General features: G+C 38.7%; 1 protein-coding gene and 1 pseudogene across 2 annotated transcripts in view; one reads left to right on the plus strand and one right to left on the minus strand.

Moving 5' to 3' along the window:
* The window catches only part of PPP1R42 (protein phosphatase 1 regulatory subunit 42), a 63804-nt gene that overhangs the window by 37241 nt on the left and 3870 nt on the right, over positions 1-22693 (minus strand). The window contains exons 2-6 of one of the 2 annotated variants that reach the window (XM_054497574.2): positions 19256-19355; positions 16372-16584; positions 13186-13352; positions 11715-11853; positions 9480-9596 (exon numbers count right to left, since the gene is read on the minus strand). In XM_054497574.2, coding sequence (XP_054353549.1) covers positions 9480-9596; positions 11715-11853; positions 13186-13352; positions 16372-16500 — 552 coding nt within the window. In that variant the 5' untranslated portion in view covers positions 16501-16584; positions 19256-19355. The remainder of the gene's footprint in view (positions 1-9479; positions 9597-11714; positions 11854-13185; positions 13353-16371; positions 16585-19255; positions 19356-22693) is intronic. The other variant, XM_054497575.2, reaches the window with a different exon arrangement.
* Positions 10542-10715, plus strand: LOC129043352 (U2 spliceosomal RNA; annotated as a pseudogene).

Consider the following 22693-nt stretch of genomic DNA (forward strand, 5'->3'; position numbering starts at 1 on the left):
ATCCTCCCACCTTGGCCTCCTAAAGTGCTGACATTACAGGTGTCACCATGCCCAGTTAAGATTGGATTTAAAAAAAAATCTGGTCCTACTATCTCTGCCTTTTAATTGAACTATTTAAATTATTTACATTAATATAATTATTAATATTAATATTAATATATAATTATTGATATTGGCTGAGTTTAAGACTACTGTCTTGCTATTTGTCTTATCTGTTCTTTATTTCCTTTTTCTTTTCCTGTCCGCTACTTTTTTTTGGCATTTGAGTTTCTCTTAATTATTGGCTTATTAGTTGTAAAAATCTTTGACTATATTTTAGTAGTTGCTTCAGGGTTTAAAACAATCATTTTTAAATATGCACAGGCTACTATCAAATAGCATGGTACTACTTCATGTATAATGTAAGAACTTTACAACAATATACCACTATTTTCTCCATTCCTGTCATTTGTGCTATTGTTAGTTTATTTTACTTTTACATGTCATAAACCCCATGCTATATGGTTATTATTTATTTTGCCTTCATTTTATTGCATGTGTGGTTGCACACATCAGTGATCCCAGCTACAGTGAGGCTGTGGCAGGACGTTCACTTGAGCTCAGGAAATTTAGGCTGCAGTGAGCTGCGATCACACTACTGCACTACAGACTGGCCAACAGAGTAAGACCCTGTCTAAAAAAAAAAAATTATCTCAGGTTTTATTTTTCTTTATTTTGCCTTCATTTTTTTGAAGGATGGTTTCACTGGACATATATAATTCTAAGTTGACAAGGGTGTTTTTCTTTTAGCATTTTAAATATGTTTCATGATCTTCTGGCTTGCATTGCTTTTGACAAGAAGCTTGTAATAATTCTTATCTTTCTATGTACATAAAATATCTTTTAAATATCTTTTCTTCTGGTAGCTTTTAAGATGTCTATATATATATTTTTTACATGGAGTTTCGCTCTTGTTGCCCAGGCTGGAGTGCAATGGCGCGATCTCGGCTCACTGCACCCTCTGCCTCCCGGGTTCAAGCGACTCTCCTGCCTCAGCTTCCCAATTAGCTAGGACTACAGGCATGAGCCACTACACCTGGCTAATTTTGTATTTTTAGTAGAGACGTGGTTTCACCATGTTGGCCAGGCTAGTCACCAACTCCTGACCTCGAGTCATCTGCCCGCCTTGGCCTCCCAAAGTGTTGGGATTACAGGCGTGAGCCACTGTGCCTGGCCGCTTTTAAGATATTCTTATTATCATTGGTTTTCTAGCAATTTTACTGTAGTGTACTTTGGTGTAATTTTCTTTGGGATTTTCCTGTTTGGGTTTTGTTGAGCTTCATGGATCAGGGATTAAAATCTTCATCAAATTTGGCAATTTTGGGGCCACTTTTTTTGTTGTTGTTCTGTGTTTGTTTGCTTGTTTGTTTTGTTTTGAGATAGGGGCTTGCTCTGTTGATCCCGCTTTTTTTTTTTTTTTCAGTCTTTTTTTTTCCATGCTTTACTTTGGATAGTTCTAATACTATGTCTTTAAGTTCACTGATCTTTTCTTGTACAATGGCTAATCTACGTTTAATCCTAACCAATGAATTTTTTATTTTAGAAATATTTTTAGTCAGGCTTGGTGGCCTATACCTGTAATCCCAGCACTTTGGGAGGCCGAGGAGGGTGGATCGCCTGAGGTCAGGAGTTCGAGACCAGCCTGGCCAACATGGTGAAACCCCCATCTCTACTAAAAATACAAAAATTAAAAAAAAAATTAGCTGGGCGTGGTGGCGGGCGCCTGTAATCCCAGCTACTAGGCGGGGCTGAAGCAAGAGAATCGTTTGAACCCCGGAGGCGGAGGTTGCAGTGAGCTAAGATCGCACCATTGCACTTCAGCCTGGGCAACAAGAGCGAAACTCTGTCTCCAAAAAAAAAAAAAAAAGAAAGAAAAATATTTTTTAGCTCTAGAAGTTATGTTTTCCCTACACTTTCTACTTCTCTTCCTTTTCTGTTCATGATTTCTTTAAATTATACAGTATATTTATAATTCTTTTTTTTTAAAAAAAGTCTTATCTCCTAATTCTATCCTTCATGTCATTTCTGGGTTTTTTTTTTTTTTTGACTGATTTTTCTCTGGTTATGATTTACATTTTCATGCTTCTTTTTTTTTTTTTTTTTTTTTTTTTTTTTTTTTCACAAGACTACATCTGAAAGCAAGATTTTTGTGGTTCTTGTTTGCTGTTCCTCTCCCTGCACTGTGGTCAATATTCATCTTGTTTTTTCTCTTAGGGACAACAGGCCTGTGCTGCCTATTGTCCAAGGTCTGAAAAAGTTGTTTCACATATTTTGTCTAGATTTCTCTTTGTTTTTATGGAGGGCGATTCTGGTCCTGGTTACTACATCATGGCCCATTAGATTATCTTAAGATTAATTTAAAAACATATTTCTCCATTTTCCCCCTATTGCTGTGGTCCAAATGTGTCCCCCAAAGTTCATATGTTGAAACTTTTTTTTTTCCCTGCTTTATTCTTCCTGGACATATGTTGAAACTTAATTGCCAATGCAGTAGTATTAAGAGATAGGCCTTTGGGGCCGGGCGCGGTGGCTCACGCCTGTGATCCCAGCACTTTGGGAGGCCGAGGCGGGCGGATCACAAGGTCAGGAGATTGAGACCATCCTGGCTAAGACGGTGAAACCCCGTCTCTACTAAAAGTACAAAAAATTAGCCGGGCGTGGTGGCGGGCGCCTGTAGTCCCAGCTACTCGGGAGGCTGAGGAAGGAGAATGGCATGAACCTGGGAGGCGGAGCTGGCAGTGAGCCGAGATGGCACCACTGCACTCCAGCCTGGGCAACAGAGCGAGACTCCGTCTCAAAAAAAAAAAAAAAAAAAAAAAATGAGGTAGACTTTTAGAAAGTGACTAATTTATGAGGGCAGAGCCTTCATGAATGGATTAAAACCTTATAAAAGAGTGATTTTGCTCCTTTCATCCCTCTGCTGTATGAGGACACATCCCCTCTGAATGCCGCAAGGCTCTATCTTGGAAGCAGAGAGCAGCCCTTGCCAGAAACCAACCTTTGCTGCCTTGATCTTAGACTTCCCAGCCTCCAGAAGTTCCAGAAGTAAGTTTCTGCTGATAAATTAATCAGTCTCAGGTATTTTGTTATAGTAGCACAAATGGACTAAGATACCTATTCTCTGATTCTGGTACTCTTATTAGTCATATACTGGATCTTCTGAATTAATTCTTTAAGCTTCTTTTTTACTTGCTTATATTCAGTTCTTTTTGTTTGTTCTTTCTGGGAGACTGTCAATTTTATCATTTAAACTTTATATTGAATATTTAATTTCCTCATCCTGTTTTTAATTTCTAAGTGCTCTGTTATTCATGTTTCTTTTAAAAAATAGAATCTTGCTTTTATTTTGAGGTTATGGAATCTTTTTCATTTCTCTTAGGAAATTATAGTAGGATTTTAAAGGATTGTTTTCCTGTTTCCACATGATTTATTTCTTCGGAATTCTTTCTTTTTGTTTCTGTTTCTCTCTCTTTGATTTTAGAGGCTTTTTTCAGAGGTCTCCTAATCCTGAGCTGCCTGTTTATTCACGAAAGTGAATGAGAGCTTTCTGTGCAAGGGCAAGGCTTGTTGACTGTCTCACTGTGGGGCAACTGGGCAGGCAGCTGGCATTTTCCCTCTGAAACTCTTAAATGTCAGGATTGGGAGATGTTTTCTCTTGAGCCAGTCAGTTTCCCTAAAGAGGAATGAATTCACCAACTTTTGCCCAACGTTTTAAAGCCATGTAGGCAGGGTTTTGAGAGTAGAACCTACTTGTATGCATGAGAGGGAGAGAAATATTGACTAATATTTCAGTGTTTAGTCTTTCATGAAATCCACCCACTTTTTTTTTTTTTTTAGCATTACCATTTGCTGTGGTTTTTGACCCACAGACTCTGTGGTTCAACTTCTTCACAAATTAAACTTGTCCCCTCTAACTTTGTTGTTCAGGTATTCTATCCAGGCGTTCTTTAAACTCTCCTCTGCCTTCATGTTAACCATTCAATATCATTCAGTGCAAGTGGCCACTCCCTCTTTCTTTAAACTCCTTTTTCTCTTCTTCTACATCACTGACTCCTGATGGAGTCTTCTAACTGATCTCTAAATACTGGAGTGTTTCCGTGATTGGTCTTGGTCTCATTTTTTTCTCTGTCTCTATTGTCTTTCACTGCATGCCATGACTTTTAAATATCATGTAAATGCTGTTGATTCTCAAACTTTCCAATCTTACTTCTCCCTTAAACTCCAGATGCTTACTTGACATGTCCATTTCAATATCCAGTAGGCATTTCACGAGGTGGAATTATTCTGTTTCTTCCTTATAAAGGCTACCAGTGTCTTCCTGGTTCCTCACACAAAATTTAGGAGTCATCCTGATTCCTTCCCTTCCTTTATGCCTACATCCTGCTCATCAACAAGTTATATGAATTCCACCTTAAAATATAACTCATTACTTCCAAAACCACCCACTCCTCTTCATCTCTAAGCAACCATCTTCTTTTATTTAACTTCTGCAGTAGTCTCCCAACTTATCTCTTTGCTGTCATTCTTGAAACTCATTCTTCATATAGCAATAGAGAATTCTTTTTTAAAAAAAAAAATCCTTCAGTTGACAGAGGAAGGGAAGAAAAAGAAAACAATCCTTTCAGTGGCTTTCTATTGCACTTAGAATAAAGTAAAAACTTGTGATCATATCCTAAAATGACCTTTATGATCTGGCCTCTGTGCCTTCCTTTCTAACCTCATATTGTACTGTCGCCTCTTCATTCACCCAACAGTGTATTTACTGAGCACCTACAATGTATCAGAAACTAAGCTAGGCACTGGGTACCATACTACAGTGTTCCTTGCACACTCAAGCTTTCTTTGGCCTCAGAGCCTTTGCATCTACTTTTGCTAGTGCCTGGCATGTTCTTTCCCTAGCTCTTTGCATATCTTCTTTCTCATCCTTCAGATCTCAATGTAAATGTCATTTCTTCAGGGGCCTTTCGTAATAATCTGATCTAAAATATCCGCTGACTCCTTTTTTTCTGTTATCTTATTTAATTCCTTCATAGCACTTTTCAAAATCTTCTCTGCTTATGTCTCACTCTGTTACCCAGTCTGGAGTGCAGTGGATGAGTCACAGTTCACTGCTTCACTGCAGTCTTGCACTTTGGGACAAGAGATCCCGTCCTGGGCTCAAGCGATCCTCCACCCCAGCCTCCTGAGTACCTGGGACTGAGTACCTAAGTACAGGCACATGCCATCACACGAAGCTAATTGCTAATTTCTTTTTAAATTTTTTTGTAGAGAAAAGGTCTTCTTGTGTTGTCCAGGCTGGTTTTGAATTCCTGGCCTCAAGCAATCCTCTCCTGCCTCAGCCTCCCAAAGTATGGTGATTACAGGCATGAGCCACCATACCCAGTCTTGCTTATGTATTTTCTTACCATTTCCTCCCTTGTCCCTCTGTAAAATAAACGCTTTGAGGGTAGAGGCTTTTTTTTTTTTTTTTTTTTTTGAGATGGAGTCTCGCTCTGTTGCCCAGGCTGGAGTGCAGTGGTGCGATCTCGGCTCACTGCAAGCTATGCCTCCCAGGTTCACACCATTCTCCTGCCTCAGCTTCCCGAGTAGCTGGGACTACAGGCGCCTGCACACCCAGCTAATTTTTTTGTATTTTTAGTAGAGACGGGGTTTCACCGTATTAGCCAGGATGGTCTCGATCTCCTGACCTTGTGATCCACCCGCCTTGGCCTCCCAAAGTGCTGGGATTACAGGCGTGAGCCACTGCGCCCGGCCTCTTTTTTTTTTTTTTAGTAGAGACAGAGTTTCACCATGTTGGCCAGGCTGGTCTCAAACCCCTGACCTCAAGTGATCCACTCACTTCGGCCTCCCAAAGTGCAGGAATTACAGGCGTGAGCCACTGTGCCTGGCCGAGGGTAAAGACTTTGTCTTATTTATCATGTATCTCCAGTATCTTAAGATGTGTTTTTCCAAGGGCCTAGAACAGTGCCTGGCACATGGAATATATTATAGTAGTTCCCCCCACCCCCTTGTTCAGTTGCCCTCAGTCAACTGTGGTCCAAAAATATTTAATGGAAAATCCCAGAAAAAATAATTTGTAAGTTTTAAAATGGATGCTCTTTTTTTCACTCTGTCGCCCAGGCTGGAGTGCAGTGGCACAATCCTGGCTTCCTGCAACCTCTGGCTCTGGGTTCAAGCAATTCTCCTGCTTCAGCCTCCTGAGTAGCTGGGATTACAGGTGTGCACCACCGCTCTGGGCAAATTATTGTATAAGGTTTCGCCATGTCAGCCAGGGTGATCTTGAACTCCTGGCCTCAAGTGATTGGCTTGCCTCAGCCTTCCAAAATGCTAGGATTACAGGCATCAGCCACCTAGCCCAGATGAGTACAATGGATGCTATTCTGAGTATCACGATGAAATCTTGCACTGGCCTGTTTGTCCTGCCCGGGGCCATGAATTATTCCTTTGTCCAGCATTTCCATTCTATACATGCTACCAACCCATTAGTCACTTAGGTTATCATATCTACTGTGTCGCTATTACAGTACTTGTGTTCAAGCAACCCTTATTTCACTTGCCCTAAAGTGCAAGAGTAGTGATGCTGACATTGTAATCGTTCCTTTTTTTTTTTTTTTTTTGATACGGAGTCTTGCTCTGTCACCCAGGCTGGAGTGCAGTGGCAGATCTCGGCTCACTGCACTGCAACCTTCACCTCCCAAGTTCAAGTGATTCTCCTGCCCTAGCCTCCCAAGTAGCTGGGACTACAGGCGCCTGCCACCATGCATGGCTAATTTTTTGTATTTTTAGTAGAGATGGGGTTTCATCGTGTTAGCCAGGATCATCTCGATCTCCTGATTGAGCATTGGTATTACAGGTGTGAGCCACCGCGCCCAGCCTCCATTTATTATTATTGTTGTTAATCTCTTAGTATGCCTAATTTATAAATTAAACTTTATCATAGATATGTACATTTAGGAAAAACTAATATATGTAGCATTCGATACTACCCATGGTTTCAGGCATCCACTGAGGGTCTTAGAATGTAGCCTTCACAGATAAGTTGGGACTACTGTAAATATTTTTTAATAGATTAACTTGATGGGGAGGTTCAGGAAAAGCTACATAGGGGAGATAATATCAAGTTCAGTCTTTAAAGAGAATTTGGGCCATGGCAGTGGCTCACGCCTGTAATCCTAGCACTTTGGGAGGCCGAGGCAGGTGGATCACCTGAGGTTAGGAGTTCGAAACCAGCCTGGCCAACATGGCGAAACCCCATCTCTACTATAAATACAAAAATTAGCTGGGCGTGATAGCACATGCCTGTAATCCCAGCTACTCGAGAGGCTGAGGCAGGAGAATCTCTTGAACCAGGTGGTGAAGGTGGCAGTGAGCCAAGATCACACCACTGCACTCCAGCCTGGATGACAAAGCGAGACTCTGTCTCACAAAAAAAAAAAAAAAAAAAAAAAAAAGAGGATTTAGATGTTGGTCATTAGATAGAATAATCAGCAATAATGAAGGTATTTATTTTGGCTGCACAATTATTCTGGTTATGCATTATTAACATGGTCTAAGAGTAATCATGTAGGCAAAACATCTTTGTCTTAATGTCATGCAGAAAAACCTCCTTTGGGATCATTTAGAGGCTAGAAGTTTTGCCCTGTTCTCAAACTCCCCTTTCTCTGTTTGGAGTTAAAAAGCATAATAGAATAACTCTTTAAAAGTAATGGCAGTTACCAGGCTGGGTGCAGTGGCTCATGCCTAGAATCTCAGCACTTTGGGAGGCTGAGGCGGGCAGATCACTTGAGCTCAGGAGTTCGAGACCAGCCTGGCCAACATGGTGAAACCCTGTCTATTAAAATACAAAAATAAGCCAGGCATGGTGGTGCACATCTGTAATCCCAGCTACTCGGGAGGCTGAGGCAGGAGAATGGCTTGAACCTGGGAGGTGGAGGTTTCAGTGACCCAAGATCACGCCACTGCACTTCAGCCTGGGCTACAGAGTGAGACTCCGTCTCAAAAAATAAAATAAAGGGCCGGGTGTGGTGGCTCACACCTGTAATCCCAGCACTTTGCGGGGCAGAGGTGGGCAGATCCCCTGAGGTCAGGAGTTCAAGACCAACCTGGCCAACCTGGTGAAATCCCGTCTCTACTGAAAATATAAAAATTAGCTGGGTGTGGTGGCAGGCGCCTGTAATCCCAGATACTTGGGAGGCTGAGGCAGGAGAATCACTTGAACCTGGGAGGCAGAGGTTGCAGTGATTCGAGATCTCGCCATTGCACTCCAGTGTGGGCAACAGAGACTCCGTCTCAAAATAAACAGAAAAAAAAAAAAAATGTAAAATATATTTTAATTCAGAATTTATCCCATGAATGTCTTACATTTTTCACATTGTAAGCTGAAACAACTAATTGAGTTGTGCTTCCTAAGGTCTTCTTATTTTAAACATCCACCCTGATTATTCAATTGCATTTTAGATATTTTGAGGAATTCATTTGTGCTAGAATACATATATTTATTTTCATAATTATATATTGCTTATAGCAGCTTTGGGATGAACCAGGTAATAGGTCTGAATTTGGAAACAAGGTCGACGTAACATTTTTAGGGTCACCAAATGGCTGTGTGGAAGTAGTTCTGAAAACAAAAGCTGTTTTTGGGAGAAAGAAGCTCATTCTCCTTCCTGTGGTTCGTATGTCAAGAAATTATACCACAGCTCATTCCGTTGCCAAACCAGAAACTTTGAGGTCATAGCAATGGCTCAACTCATGGATGACTGTTTCGAGGAAGCCTTCTATAGCCCTAGGCTGAGTTAGGGCTATCACAATACTTATAAAAACAGTATCATATTGTAGTCTCATTACTGGTTGATTGTAGGTTTCTTGAAGATCAAGACCATGTATTCCTTCCTTTGTTCTACACTGAGTAGTATTAGTGCCTGACAAATATGTAGGTGGCCAATACATATTTGATTAAATGAATAATTAATGAATATGGCATGATATGATATAACATGATATTAATATAGCTGGTACAAATAAGAGTAAGTTCAGTCAGAATCATTTCAAGTACTTCCCCAAAAAGAAGTAGCCAAGAGAGAGTTCAGGTCTAGTCACAGTTACTAGAAACTCATTCATTGGGAGATCAGGCTTAAGGGGCAAGAAATCTAGTCTCTAGAAGAAAAAGTTGATGGGAAAATAATGCAAAGAAGAGATACTTCCCTTCTCAGAGAAACTTTTATTCTGTTGGTGAGGGATAGAGGTATTGGAGTATAAAGGAGAAAACTAAGAGGACAGAATTATACACATAAATACATTGAGAAGTAGGGATTCATTAGCTAATTTTAGGACAAATCCAGAGTAGTTTTTAATGTGATATATTTATTTTATAGCTATTACAAAACATTTTTCAATCATAATTTCATGTAAATATCTTAAAAATTAATTTCTCTTTACACTACCTTCACATGCAGAAGTTGGTTGTCAATGGCTATGAGCTGATTAAGATTCTCCAGTATTTCTAAGTCTCTAATGTCATCAATATTATTATTGCTGATATTCAATATAGAGAGGGATTTCTGTAAGAAAAATAACGAAGTTAGCATTAGTAATTAGTCTAAATACTGTATATAGGAACCAGAAATCCTAATCTTTGAAAAGTTTAAGCTTGATCAGTTCAGGTTGTTTTGTTCTTTAGGCAAAAACATCAAAAGCCATGAAATTCTTTTTATTGCATTTTTTTTTCAGATGAAAGTTTTAGAACCACAGTATGTCATATAACTTACCTGTTCTCCCTATAATTCCTCCATAAGTCATATTTTTCTTTTCCAAGATACAAAATAAACTTATAGAATAAAGAAGCCAAGAATCAAAAAGCAAAGAAAGAAAAAAAGATGCCCCAGTAAACAAGTAACAGAATATAGAAAAAATGCTTACTGTAGCTTTAGCAAATTATCATTTTGTGCTAAATATTACTAACATTTGTACTTACATAGGAGCCGGGTGCGGTGGCTCACGCCTGTAATCTTAGCACTTCAGGAGGTGAAGCGGGCGGATCACTTGAGGTCAGGAGTTCGAGACCAGCCTGGCCAACATGGCGAAACCCCATCTCTACTAAAAATACAAAAAATTAGCTGGGCATGGTGCCACACACCTGTAGTCCCAGCTACTCGGGAGGCTGAGGCAGGAGAATCACTTGAACCTGGGAGGTGGAGGTTGCAGTGAGCAGAGATCGCGCCTGGGCGACAGAACAAAACTCCGTCTCAAAAAAAGATTTGTGCTTACATAGGAAGAAATAGTTTTTGTCTTTATTTCACTAAATAGGAAACATGACCAGGAATAAAATAATATCTGGTTTTTATTTTTCTCTCTACCTGTCTATATGGTTTTCTCTTATCAATCCATATGTTCAGGAACTACTTAAAATAATAATTAGCTAATTAACAGGAATTTCAGTGTTGCTATAACACTAAATCAGAGTCATCTTATGAGGCTCAGGAATCTCTACCAAGATGGAGTCAATCATCACTTCATGGCCTTTTGGCTAAGATCAAGTGTAGTATCTGTTCTTATTAGTTTAAGTTTAAAAAAAACATGGAGGCATCCATGCACAGCCAACCTTTAGAAAAAATATTTCCTGATACTAAAGTACTGGGAGAACTACCTCTTAATTTTTATAAATTTGGGTCAAAATCCATCCACTATCCTCTATTTCTGGGCCCTCTAAATAAAACTGATGAGGCCGGGCATGGTGGCTCACGCCTGTAATCCCAACACTGTAATCCCAGAGTAGCCTGGCCAACATGGTGAAACCCCATCTCTACTAAAAATACAAAAATTAGCCAGGCATGGTGGCACACGCCTGTAGTCCCATCTACTTGGGAGGCTGAGGCAGAAGAATTGCTTGAACCGGGGAGGTGGAGGTTGCAGTGAGCAGAGGTCATGCCACTGCACTCCAGCTTGGGCGACAGAGTTTTTTTTTAATTTTAAAAATAAAAATAAAATAAAATAAAACTGATGAAATCTGTAAAACAACTACCATGTCCCATTTGTGTCCCCTGCCCCAGAATTAAAGTTAGCCTGTCCCAACAAGTCTCTTGTTTTGAGGATTAGCAGGAGTCTAAGTGGTACCCTCTGGCTTCTCAATTTATTGTGGCACCTCCATCCAATGTGACTGGTTTCAGGCGACACAGTTGGAGCTCCCAGGCCTACATAGTTCTGATGTGGTAGAGCTGTATGTAGTGCAATCTACAATCAAATCAGGATCCCAGGAGAAAACAACTTATTATTACAATGGCTCTCTACTAGATTGTTTAGAAGTTTCCAAATAATTGCACATTCCTCTCTCCTTAGGCTTTTTCCTAAAATTTAAAATGTTGAGCCATGATAATCACCAAGGTCCACATTATGAATGAATGAACATCTGTATTAGAACTTCAGTTAACATACCTTTTCACATTCTTCTTTTCATCCTTCCAGTTACCCAAAGAGGCAGGTTTTATTATCCCACTTTATAAATGCTGAGTCTCTGAGATTGTACATGAGAAAATCAGCTTCAGTCCTCAGATAAGCTCTGAGCTGGCCATATAAACATGAAGAGGATGTACAATGTCCAAATATACCTTCACCACATTCCTGTTTCATTATAACTTGTTAATCACTATATTCCTTGTCAGCATATTCAAATGTGAACTTACTGCCAGAGAATGAAGAGTTCTTGGATCAAACAGAAGCTTTTCCCCAAGGGGAAGCCTCTGATTCTCAACATGAAGCTCTCTTAGTTCTCCTAATCCTTCTAAACCTTCTATGACAGCAATGTAATTGCCTCCCAGATACCTGCAAAACATAGACGTAATTCTAAAGAGACATTCTGAGAATGTCATGGTCTTTATTAAACACGACAAAAGTGTAATAACAAAATCATTGAGCTGAACAAAATTATAAATGTGGAATGTTGTGTTATATTGAATCTATGAAAGGTTGGTTTATCTAAATGAGAACAAATTATATTCTTACACTTAATTTAGTCTAAAAATACATTTTTTTTTGCTTTTTAAAAAAGTGAGCGAATTGCAACATACAATTCATATGTTGCCTAACATATGAAGAGCCCTGGTAGATAGTTTGATAATAACCATTTCTGGGTTGTAGGTTTAAAAAATGAAGACTTCACGGCTAGACACAGTGGTTCACACCTATAATCCCAGCACTTTGGGAGCCTGGGAGTTTAAGACCAGTCTGGGCAACATAGGGAGATCCCATCTCTAAATAAATAAATAAATAAATAAATAAATAAATAAATAAATAAGCAAGCCAGCCAGTCATTGTGGTGCATACTTGTGGGCCCAGCTACTCAGGAAGCTGAAGTGGGACGATCACTTGGACCTAGGACATCAAGGCTGCGATGAGTCATGATCGCGCCACTGCACTCCAGACTGGGCGACAGAGCGAGACTCTGTCTCAAAACCAAGAGATAAAAGGAAAAATGAAGATATCTGGGCCTAACCCCTGGAGATTCTAATTTGGATATGTAGGTTGGAACCTAGTGCTCTGCATTTTTAATAAGCATTCACCAGCCAACTCTTGTGTCCCCATTCTGAGGCTTTTAGCCGGTTCTTTGAGGAGCATGATAGTTATTCCAGTCTGGGAAAATTGGATCCACCAATCTTCATTGCCTAATTATAATCACTATAGGTAGTAAATGCCTTTTTACAATCAAGTTTACATCAATTGGATCAATTATATGACGCAGATGGTATGAGATATGTGATTCTGAAAGGCACATAACTCACCTGGGTTCCGTGGAAATTTCTTTTATCAGTTGAGCCCACATGAGGATGTTTTAAGTATCCCTATTAGCCCTTAAGACAACCCTTCCCCAGAATGAAAAGTATATCAGGCTTAATAAAACACAAATTATTAATATTATATGTGAAACAATTTACTTGTTGTTAATAATATTACAAGAAAATAGAAATTGAGGTCTGTTCCACAAAACCCATGTGGGAATCATATGGTTTTTTTTCATATAAGTATGAAATCATACCAATTTCATATTGAATTTACTTTTGCAATCTAATGCAAAAAATGGAAATGCCTTCATGCAAAAAAATGTAAGTACCATAATCTTAAAAATCAGATACATTATTAAAAAATAAAAGCACTTACAGTTTTTCCAGTTTCTTTAATGACCTGAGGTTGTCTATACATGAAATACAATTGTTTTGTAGGTACAAGTGGGTCAGATTTGTGGCATAATTCAGGTTAGTGATTTGACTAATACAATTATCATATAAATATAAAACACTAAGATTTTTGCAAAGAGAGAGGTCTTCCTAAAAGGGAAACAAAAACATGTCAAATGTAATTTCTCCTGAAAACTTAAAAGTTTGTTTTTAACAAAAATTTTCAGTTGATCATTCTACAAATTTCCCTAAGGTTAATATAAAAGAACAGTATTTCTCTGTTCTTGGCACAGTTAAAACAAGACTAGACTGATTACAAAAGAAATTCTGTAATATATTTTTCTTTTTTTAGAAATTCTGTAATTATATCAATAAAACTGGAATTGTTAAGATTTTCCCAGTGCAAGCAATTTTCCTTGGAAGCAATTAGGCTCCTCTGGAAGTTGAAGCATTGAATAAATTATTGTCTCAACATTATAAACAGGGTTTAATATTTCTGTAGAATTGGAAGTCAACTATTGTGGTTTATAATACTGAAAATTGGGAGTCATCTAGATATCCAAGAATAATAGATTATTATTATTTTTTTTTCCTGAGATGGAGTCTCGTTCTGTTGGCCAGGCTGGAGTGCAGTGATGCCATCTTGGCTCACCATAACCTCCGCCTCCTGGGTTCAAGCGATTCTCCTGCCTCAGTCTTCTGAGTAGCTGGGACTACAGGTGTGTGCCACCATGCCCGGCTAATTTTTGTATTTTTAGTAGAGATGGGGTTTCACTATGTTGGCTAGGCTGGTCTCGAACTCCTGACCTCGTGATCCACCTGCCTCGGCCTCCCAAAGTGCTGGGATTACAGGTGTGAGCCACCGTGCCCGGCCTCATAGATTAATTGTTTAAAAACTATGATAATGCTATCAAAAGAAATACTGTAGAACCATTAAATATCCTTTTGTTTCTTCAGTAATATCTAATACATAGTTAAGTGAAATTCATAATATATAGTTAAGTGAAAATAGTACATTCAATATGACCCACTATTGTAAAATTATATGAATAAAAGACTGAAAGGATATTACCTAAATATTAAAAGTGATTGTGTCTGAATAGGATTACATTCTTTCTTATTATATGTATATTATATGAAAAATAACACCAATTACTTTTTTTTTTTTTTTTGAAACAGGGTCTGCCCAGACTGCCGTCAAACTCCTGGGCTCAAGTGATCCTAGCGCCCCAGCCTCTCGAGTAGCTGGGATTATAGGCATGTGCCACTATGCCCAGCTACCAGTTACTTTTGAGATAAAATAATTAAAGGGATTTTTTAAAAGGCTGCCATTTCTTGTGTCATGGCAGATCAGCCTAGAGTAAATAGACAAGCGGTAAAGTGAAGTTCTGCTCAAAAATTTCTCAGCCTTCATTAAGTTAACTTCTTTTAAAATACAGCTATGTATTGGAAACTGTAAGTTTAGAAGTTATTCTCATTTTAGTGTGAATTACTTTAACAAATTTGCCTTCCTTCTAACAAAGATCATCCACCCTGGAGGAGCACTGATTGATGTGAGGACAGAGTATGAAATAGGGGCTTTACTGGGGGCTCTCCAGAGAAAGTAGTCTTATATGATATGATGAGGTAGAGAGTTCTGGGCAATAAAAGAGAAACATGAGGTTTGGGCAAAGGAATTCATGGGAAGAAGGATCACCAGGAAACCAGAAAGGGATCTAGAATGGGAGCTGGGTTGGGGTCCCTACAAAAAAAACAAGCATTTAATTGATCATTTTGCCTGGGGCATTAGTATTTCTTTCATTTGTTCAATAAATATTTATTAAGCACATGAGTCAGGCATTGTAATGGATGAGGGATTTAGAGTGATGTGAAACAATAGACATGATTTCTGCCCTCAGGTAGTTCCTGTGTTTCCAACAAAATTTATCTCATCTGTAGTCTAGCATTTACTGTAGACAACAGATACCAACACAAATGGCCTAAGAGTGTTATTGCAGCTTTTAAAGTTTCCCAAATTATAGCCAAGAATTACCTTAGTGCTGAGAAAATGTAGTTTCAGATTATATCCAGATAAACATAAACTTGTCTAATGTAATTGACCCAGTATACCATACATTTACATAACCAGTTAAATTATGTGCAAAAAAGATTTCACTGTTAAACTCTTTTTTTCTTGTGTGAATTTTAATTTTTATTTCCATAGTTTTTGGGGTACAGGTGGTTTTTGGTTACATGGATAGGTTCTTCTTTTTTGAGACGTAGTCGCACTTTGTTGCCCAGGCTGTATTACAGGCGTGACCCACCACGCTTAGCCAGGATAAATTATTTAGTGGTGAGTTCTGAGATTTCAGTGCATCCTTCACCTGAGCAGTGTATGCTGTACCCAATATGTAGTCTTTTATCCCTCACCCCCTTCCCAACCTTCTCTCATTGTTAAACTTTTGAAAAATGGTACTCACATACTTCTTAACATTTTGGTATATTTAAAAAATTTATATTTCAAGGTTTTACAATAATACAAAAGTAATTATTATCTATGAAATTATTTCCCAACATACACTTTCAAATCTAGTTTGCTACACTATACAGTGTTGTAGGAAAACTGTAATACATATATTTAATCTAGGTATTCAAAAATCACAATAGTATATTTTATAGATTTAATTTTAACAAATTTAATATCACAAGTAGGAAGTTAAAATACAAACACAATATAAAGCTTACTGATAAAAATAAGTTAATAAGACCGAGTGCAGTGGCTCACGTGTGTAATCCCAGCACTTTGGAAGGCCAAGGCAGGCGGATCACTTCTTGAGCTCAGAAGTCTGAGCTCAAGAACTCAACATGACAAACCTGGGCAACATGGTGAAACCCCATCTGTACTAAAAATACAAAAGTTAGCTGGGCATGGTGGCACATGCCTGTAATCCCAGCTACTCGGTAGGCTGAGGTACAAGAGTCGCTTGAACCTGGGAGGTGGAGGTTGCAGTGAGCTTTGATCATGTCACTATACTCCAGCCTGGGCAACAGACGGAGAGAGACTATCTCAAAAAAAAAAGTTAATAAGAATAATGAAAATATAGCTAAAATATTAGGTATGCCCCCAAACCAGTTCCTAAATTTTACATTATTAATTATATAAAATAGGAAATAATTTCAAAGTTCTTACAATTGCATCTATATTTTTGTCTGAAAAATTTATATGAGTTATTTTCTTCAGGCACTGTGAAATGGTTTCTTTTCTTCGGGGTTTAAGATTGCTGTTTCTGGCAATTAGATCCAAGGTCAGTCGAACCATAATTTCTTTATAAATCAAACTCTCAGCAAAAGCTCTGTTTTGATACCATGTCAAGAAGTAGGTTTAGGTATTATTTCCAACTTTCTAAAGATTAAAGAAAAAAGGAGCATTATGATATCATAGCAATTTAAGGAAAAGTTATTCTGACTTACTCTTTAAATAATTCCCTTATATGAAACTATTTGATAAGCTAGTTTATAGACATTTTTAGAGGCACTGAGGTATTTTCTAAGTTTATAGACTTAACTTCGTAAAAAGATTTAAAGCATCAAAATTAAATGCACAATACTCATTACTCATTCACTTTTACTTTTAAATCTTTTCTTTTTCCTGAGTAGTATTTGAATCATTCCAAGTATCTTTTTTTTCTTTTCTTTTTTTTGAGACGGAGTTTCGCTCTTGTCACCCAGGCTGGAGTGCAGTGGCGCGATCTCAGCTCACTGCAATCTCCGCCTCCCAGGTTCAAGCGATTCTCCTGTCTCAAGCCACCCGAGTAGCTGGGATTACAAGAGCGTGCTACCACGCCCAGCTAATTTTTATATTTTTAGTAGAGATGGGTTTTCACCATATTGGCCAGGCTGGTCTCAAACTCCTAAGCTCAGGCAATTGGCCCGCCTCGGCCTCCCAAAGTGCTGAGATTACAGGCGTGAGCCACCGCGCCCGACCTCTTTTTTCTTTTAAGAGACTGGATCTCACGTTATGGTTCCCAGGCTGGCGTGTAGTGGCTATTCACAGGCTTGTAGGCATGATCATAGTGCACTGCAACCTTTTTTTTTTTTTTTTTGAGACGACTCCCGCTCTGTCGCCAGGCTGGAGTACAGTGGCGTGGTCTTGGCTCACTGCAACCTCCGTCTCCTGGGTTCAAACGAATTCTCTGCCTCAGGCTCCCGAGTAGCTGGGATTACAGGCACCCACCACCATGCCTGGCTAATTTTTGTATTTTTAGTAGAGACGGGTTTCACCATCTTGGCCAGGCTGGTCTTGAACTCCTGACCTCGTGATCCACCCACCTCGGCCTCCCAAAATGCTAGGATTACAGGCGTGAGCCATCACGCCCGGCCTTATGAGCATCTTTTAAAGGATTATTATTCACTCTTGGAGTCAAAAAGGCCCTCGAAGAATATCCTCCAATATTCTCATTTCACAGGTGAAGAAACTAAGTCCCCAGCACTTTGGGAGGCCGAGGCGGGCGGATCACAAGGTCAGGAGATTGAGACCATCCTGGCTAACATGGTGAAACCCCACCTCTACTAAAAAATACAAAAAATTAGCCGGGCATGGTGGCGGGCGCCTGTAGTCCCAGCTACTCGGGAGGCTGAGGCAGGAGAATGGCGTGAACCTGGGAGGGGGAGCTTGCGGTGAGCCAAGATCATGCCACTGCACTCCAGCCTGGGCGACAGAGCAAGACTCCGCCTCAACAAAAAAAAAAAAAAAAAAAAAAAAGAAACTAAGTCCCAGAGATTTAAGCTACTCAAGTTAGTGACAGTTGAGAAAGGGACCAGGTCTCTTGGCTCCTTTTCCTGTAGTACCCATAGAGACCATATGTCTGAAACCCCTAAATCAGAACATGTGGTGTGAAAACCTTAAGTACGTAGGACAATGATGCAAAATACTTGAAAATGAAGCTGGGCTAGAAATTTTTGTTTTATTCGTACAACCATAATCCAGAAAGAGGCAACATAATCCAGGGTTTTTTGTTTTGTTTTGTTTTTGTTGTTGTTTTTTTTTTGATATGAAGTCTTGCTCTTGTTGCCCAGGCTGGAGTGCAATGGCACGATCTCGGCTCACTGCAACCTCCGCCTCCTGGGTTCAAGCAATTCTGCCTCAGCCTCCCAAGTAGCTGAGATTAACAGGCGCCTGCCACCATGCCCAGCTAATTTTTGTATTTTTAGTAGAGATGGGGTTTCACCATGTTGGCCAGGCTAGTCTCGAACTCCTGACCTCAGGTGATCCGCCTGCCTCAGCCTCCTAAAGTGCTGGGATTACAGGCGTGAGCCACTGAGCCCAGCCAATCCAGGGTTTTTCAATCCAGATTGCCTGGTTCAAATTTTGGCTTCACCACTTACTAGTCAGGCATCTTGGGCAGGTTACTTCAATTTCTTACAAAATAAGGATAATAATGGTCCCTATTTCCAAGGGATAATGTGAGGATTGGTGAAATAATCATTATAGAGTGTTCTGCACAGTACCTGGTACATAGGTCAATAAACATTTGCTATCATTATTATTATTCTGTTACTGGTTTGTTCACAGATAAGGTTATCTTAACTGTCTCACCAGAAATGTATCAGGACTGTTAAACATGGGAAACATGCCGGGGGGCGGTGGTGCGTGCTTGTAGTTCTGGCTACTCGGGAGGCTGAGGCAAGAGGATTGCTTGAGCCCACGAGTTCCAGGTTAGCGTAAGCTATGATCATGCCACTGCACTCCAGCCTGGGTGACAGAGGGAGACTATCTCTAAATAAGTAAATAAAATATTGCCATATATTGTCTATAGATTTGAGGTAACCCATTTTTTCAATTGCCCAGGAAGTATAGCTATTTAAGTGATAAATATCACAGTTTCCCCAATTGTGCTTCACATTCTTTTACTACAAATGTAACCAAAAACACAGTTTAAAATTAAACATTATTCCAGTGTATATGGAATTTAACCAACCAAATACCTCAGTATGTACAATATTCTGTACATGAAATCAGTGCTTAGGAGGAAAAATGAATTCAGTAGACTATAAATTAAATTTTGTATACTCACACATTGGCATTACCCAGGCTATGTTATTATAAATTGCCCACAATAAAATATTTGAAGATATGGAATGTATTCTTAGACTCTTCAAAATGCAAAGTACAACCTACAGAATAAAATTATAAAATCTTAAGCCTCAGAACTGAGCAGAAAAAAAAATTATAAAATCTTCATAGATTTTTGAAATTTGCATATATCTGATTATTTTTATAACAAAATTTTAAGATTATTGTTGACTTTTCAGACCACATTTCAAATATGATACTATATTCTGAACAAAGTGTCTAATTCAATAAAAATAACTTATTACCTTGAAAATACCTCATAAAATATTTCATGATAAAAGTATAAGAATAGTATAACACCTATGGACCCACAGGTCAGCTTAAAATATAAAACATTACAAATACATTTGAAACCCCTCTATACCTTTCTTCCTCTTCATTCTCTTAAATTTAGGATTTATCTAAAATTTAGACTATTCATGTTTTTATGCTTTTACTACAGATGTATGTACACCTAAACAATATATAGTACTGTTTTTCACAATTTTACATGTTATTAATGATATTATTCTGTCTTCAGCTTTCTTTTCTGCTTTATGTTTTGTTTGTGAGAGTCATCTGGGTTGATGTATGTAGCTCTACAATATTTACTATACAATATTCCATTGTAAGAAATTAATTTTTCCTAATGATTGATCTTTGAGTATTTCTTTTTTTTCACTTTTACAATGTTGCCTTTATGATTTTGTATATATCATTTAGCACATGTGCAAGAGCTTCTTTAAGGTTTAAAACTAGGAGTGGCCACTTCTGGGTTGGACATTTCAACTTTACTATATACTGCCAAATTTTTCTCCAAAGGAATTTTACCACTGGCAAGTAAAAGAGTTCCCACTGCTCTGCACCATTGTTGGCACCTGATATTGGCAATCTTTAACTTTTTGCCAAGCCGATGGGTATAAAATGATATCTCACTACTGTGTTTTAATTTGCCATTCTCTACTTATTGAGAGACTGGGAGTATTTTCCTGATTATTGGCCACGTGGAGTTTCTCTTCTGGTAATTGCTGTTTCTTATATTTTGCCCATTTTTCCTACTGAGTTCTGCTTTTCTAAGAAATTTTTAGAACACACACACATTTCTATTAGATACTAATATTTCATTGATAATATGTGTTGCAAATGTCTTTTCCCAGACTGTAGCTTGTCTTTTCTCTCTTTTTCACTTGTTAGTTTGCTTTTAATGGTATCTTCTAAAAAACAGAAGCTTTATTTTTTAATATAGTCAAATGTATCACTATTTTTCTCACGTTTTGTGCTTTTTGTGGCTTATTTAATAACTCCTTCCCTACCTTAATTTCAGAAAAAAGGACCTATATATTCTTCTGAACATGTTAAAGTTTTCCTTGAGGCATTTTGGTCTTTATCTAGAGTTGATTACTGTGTAGGAAGTGAGATATTCAATATTTTTTTCCTTATAAGAACCAATTACCCCAGTACTTGGGGTGTTTTCTCTTCTATGATTCCTTTCTCTTCCATTATTTATATATTTATCTCCATGACAACATGGTCTTAATTAGTATAGATTAATAATCTCTCTGTCTACTTGGGTTATTCTTGGTCCTTGACTCTTTCATATAAACTTTAACATCAATTTTTCATTTCATGAAAAGTCCTTTCATGATTTTGTTAGGAATTGCAAATTTATAAACAATTCATGAAGCACTGACATTTCTCTAATATCAAGTCTTGTTTTCCATGAGTATGGTAAGTCTCTCCATTTTGGTAGTGCTAATTTAATGATTTTCAGTAGTTAAAATTTTTTCTTTTATATTTAAGGACATGCATAAGTTTTTTGTTTTGTTTTTTCATTTGTTTGTTTGTTTTTGAGACAGGGTCTCGCTCTGTACAGTGGCCTGATCTCGATTCACTGCAGTTTCCATCTCCTAGTCTCAAGTGATCCTCCCATCTCAGCCTTCTGAGAAGCTGGGACTACAAGCCTGCGCCAGCATGCCCAGCTAATTTTTGTATTTTTAGTAGAGATGGGGTTTTGCCAAGTTGCCAGGGGAATCTCAATCTCTTGGGTGAAACCAATCCACCTGCCTCGGCCTCCCAAACTGTTGGGATTGCAGGCATGAGCCACCATGCCCAGCTCGAGTTTTTATTTTTGAGTTATTGGGATCATAGATTTTTGTTGATATTGCAAATGTTATTCTTTTAGAAATTGTATTTTCTGTTTGTTGCTACTGTATATAAATGCAGTATTTTTAAAATATTGATTTTATATCCAGCAACACTGGTAAGGACACATTAATTTTATTTTATAGAGTCTTTGGGTTTTCCATGTAGACAATCAGATTATATATGAGTAACAGTCTACTACTTCCCAAACCTTTTATCTTTTTTTTTTCTTTTTTATTGTGTTATTGCACTGGCAAGGACCTCTAGGAACAATGTTGAGTAGAAGCGATGAGGGCACATACACTTGTCTTATTGCTGATCTCAAAGGAAGTACTTGCAACATTTCACCAAATATGATATTTGCTGTAAGTTTTTTTTTTTTTAGTATGATATTTGCTGTAAGTTTTTTTTTTTTTTTAAGATAGCCATACTCGGCTGGGCACAGTGGCTCATGCCTGTAATCCCAGCACTTTGGGAGGCTGAGGCAGATCACGAGGTCAAGAGATCGAGACCATCCTGGCCAAAATGGTGAAAACTCGTCTCTACTAAAAATACAAAAAAATTAGCTGGGCATGGTGGCGTGCACCTGTAGTCCCAGCTACTCAGGAGGCTGAGGCGGGAGAATCACTTGAACCCGGGAGGAGGAGGTTGCAGTGAGCTGAGATCGTGCCACTGCACTCCAGCCTGGCGACAGACCAAGACTCCGTCTCAAAAAAAAAAAAAAAAAGATAGCCATACTCAGATTAAGAAAGTGCTTTTATATTCATAGTTTGTAAAGTTTTTTTTAAAATCATGAATGAATGTTGATGGTTATGAAGTGTTTTTCTTTTGCATTAGGAGATGTGGTGAAATAAATTAATAGACTTCTAATGGTTCTTTTTGTATGTGTGTGTGTATGACAGGGTCTCACTCTGTCATTCAGGCTGGAGTACAGTGGTGCAATCTCGGCTCAGGCAACCTCTGCCTCCTGGGCTCAAGCAATCCTCCCACCTCAGTCTCCCGAGTAGCTCATGCCCTACAGGCTCATGCCACCATGCCAGCTAATTTTTTTTTTTTTTTTAGATGGAGTCTCGCTCTGTTGCCCAGGCTGGAGTGCAGTGGTGCATCTTGGCTCACTGCAAGCTCCCCTTCTCGGGTTCAAGCGATTCTCCTGCCTCAGCCTCCTGAGTAGCTAGGACCACAGGTGCCTCCCACCACGCCCAGCTAATTTGTTGTATGTTTTTTAGTAGAGACGGGGTTTCACCGTGTTAGCCAGGAT

This window comes from Pongo pygmaeus, chromosome 7 (assembly GCF_028885625.2).
Source record: "Pongo pygmaeus isolate AG05252 chromosome 7, NHGRI_mPonPyg2-v2.0_pri, whole genome shotgun sequence".
In the NCBI taxonomy this organism is placed as follows: domain Eukaryota; kingdom Metazoa; phylum Chordata; class Mammalia; order Primates; family Hominidae; genus Pongo; species Pongo pygmaeus.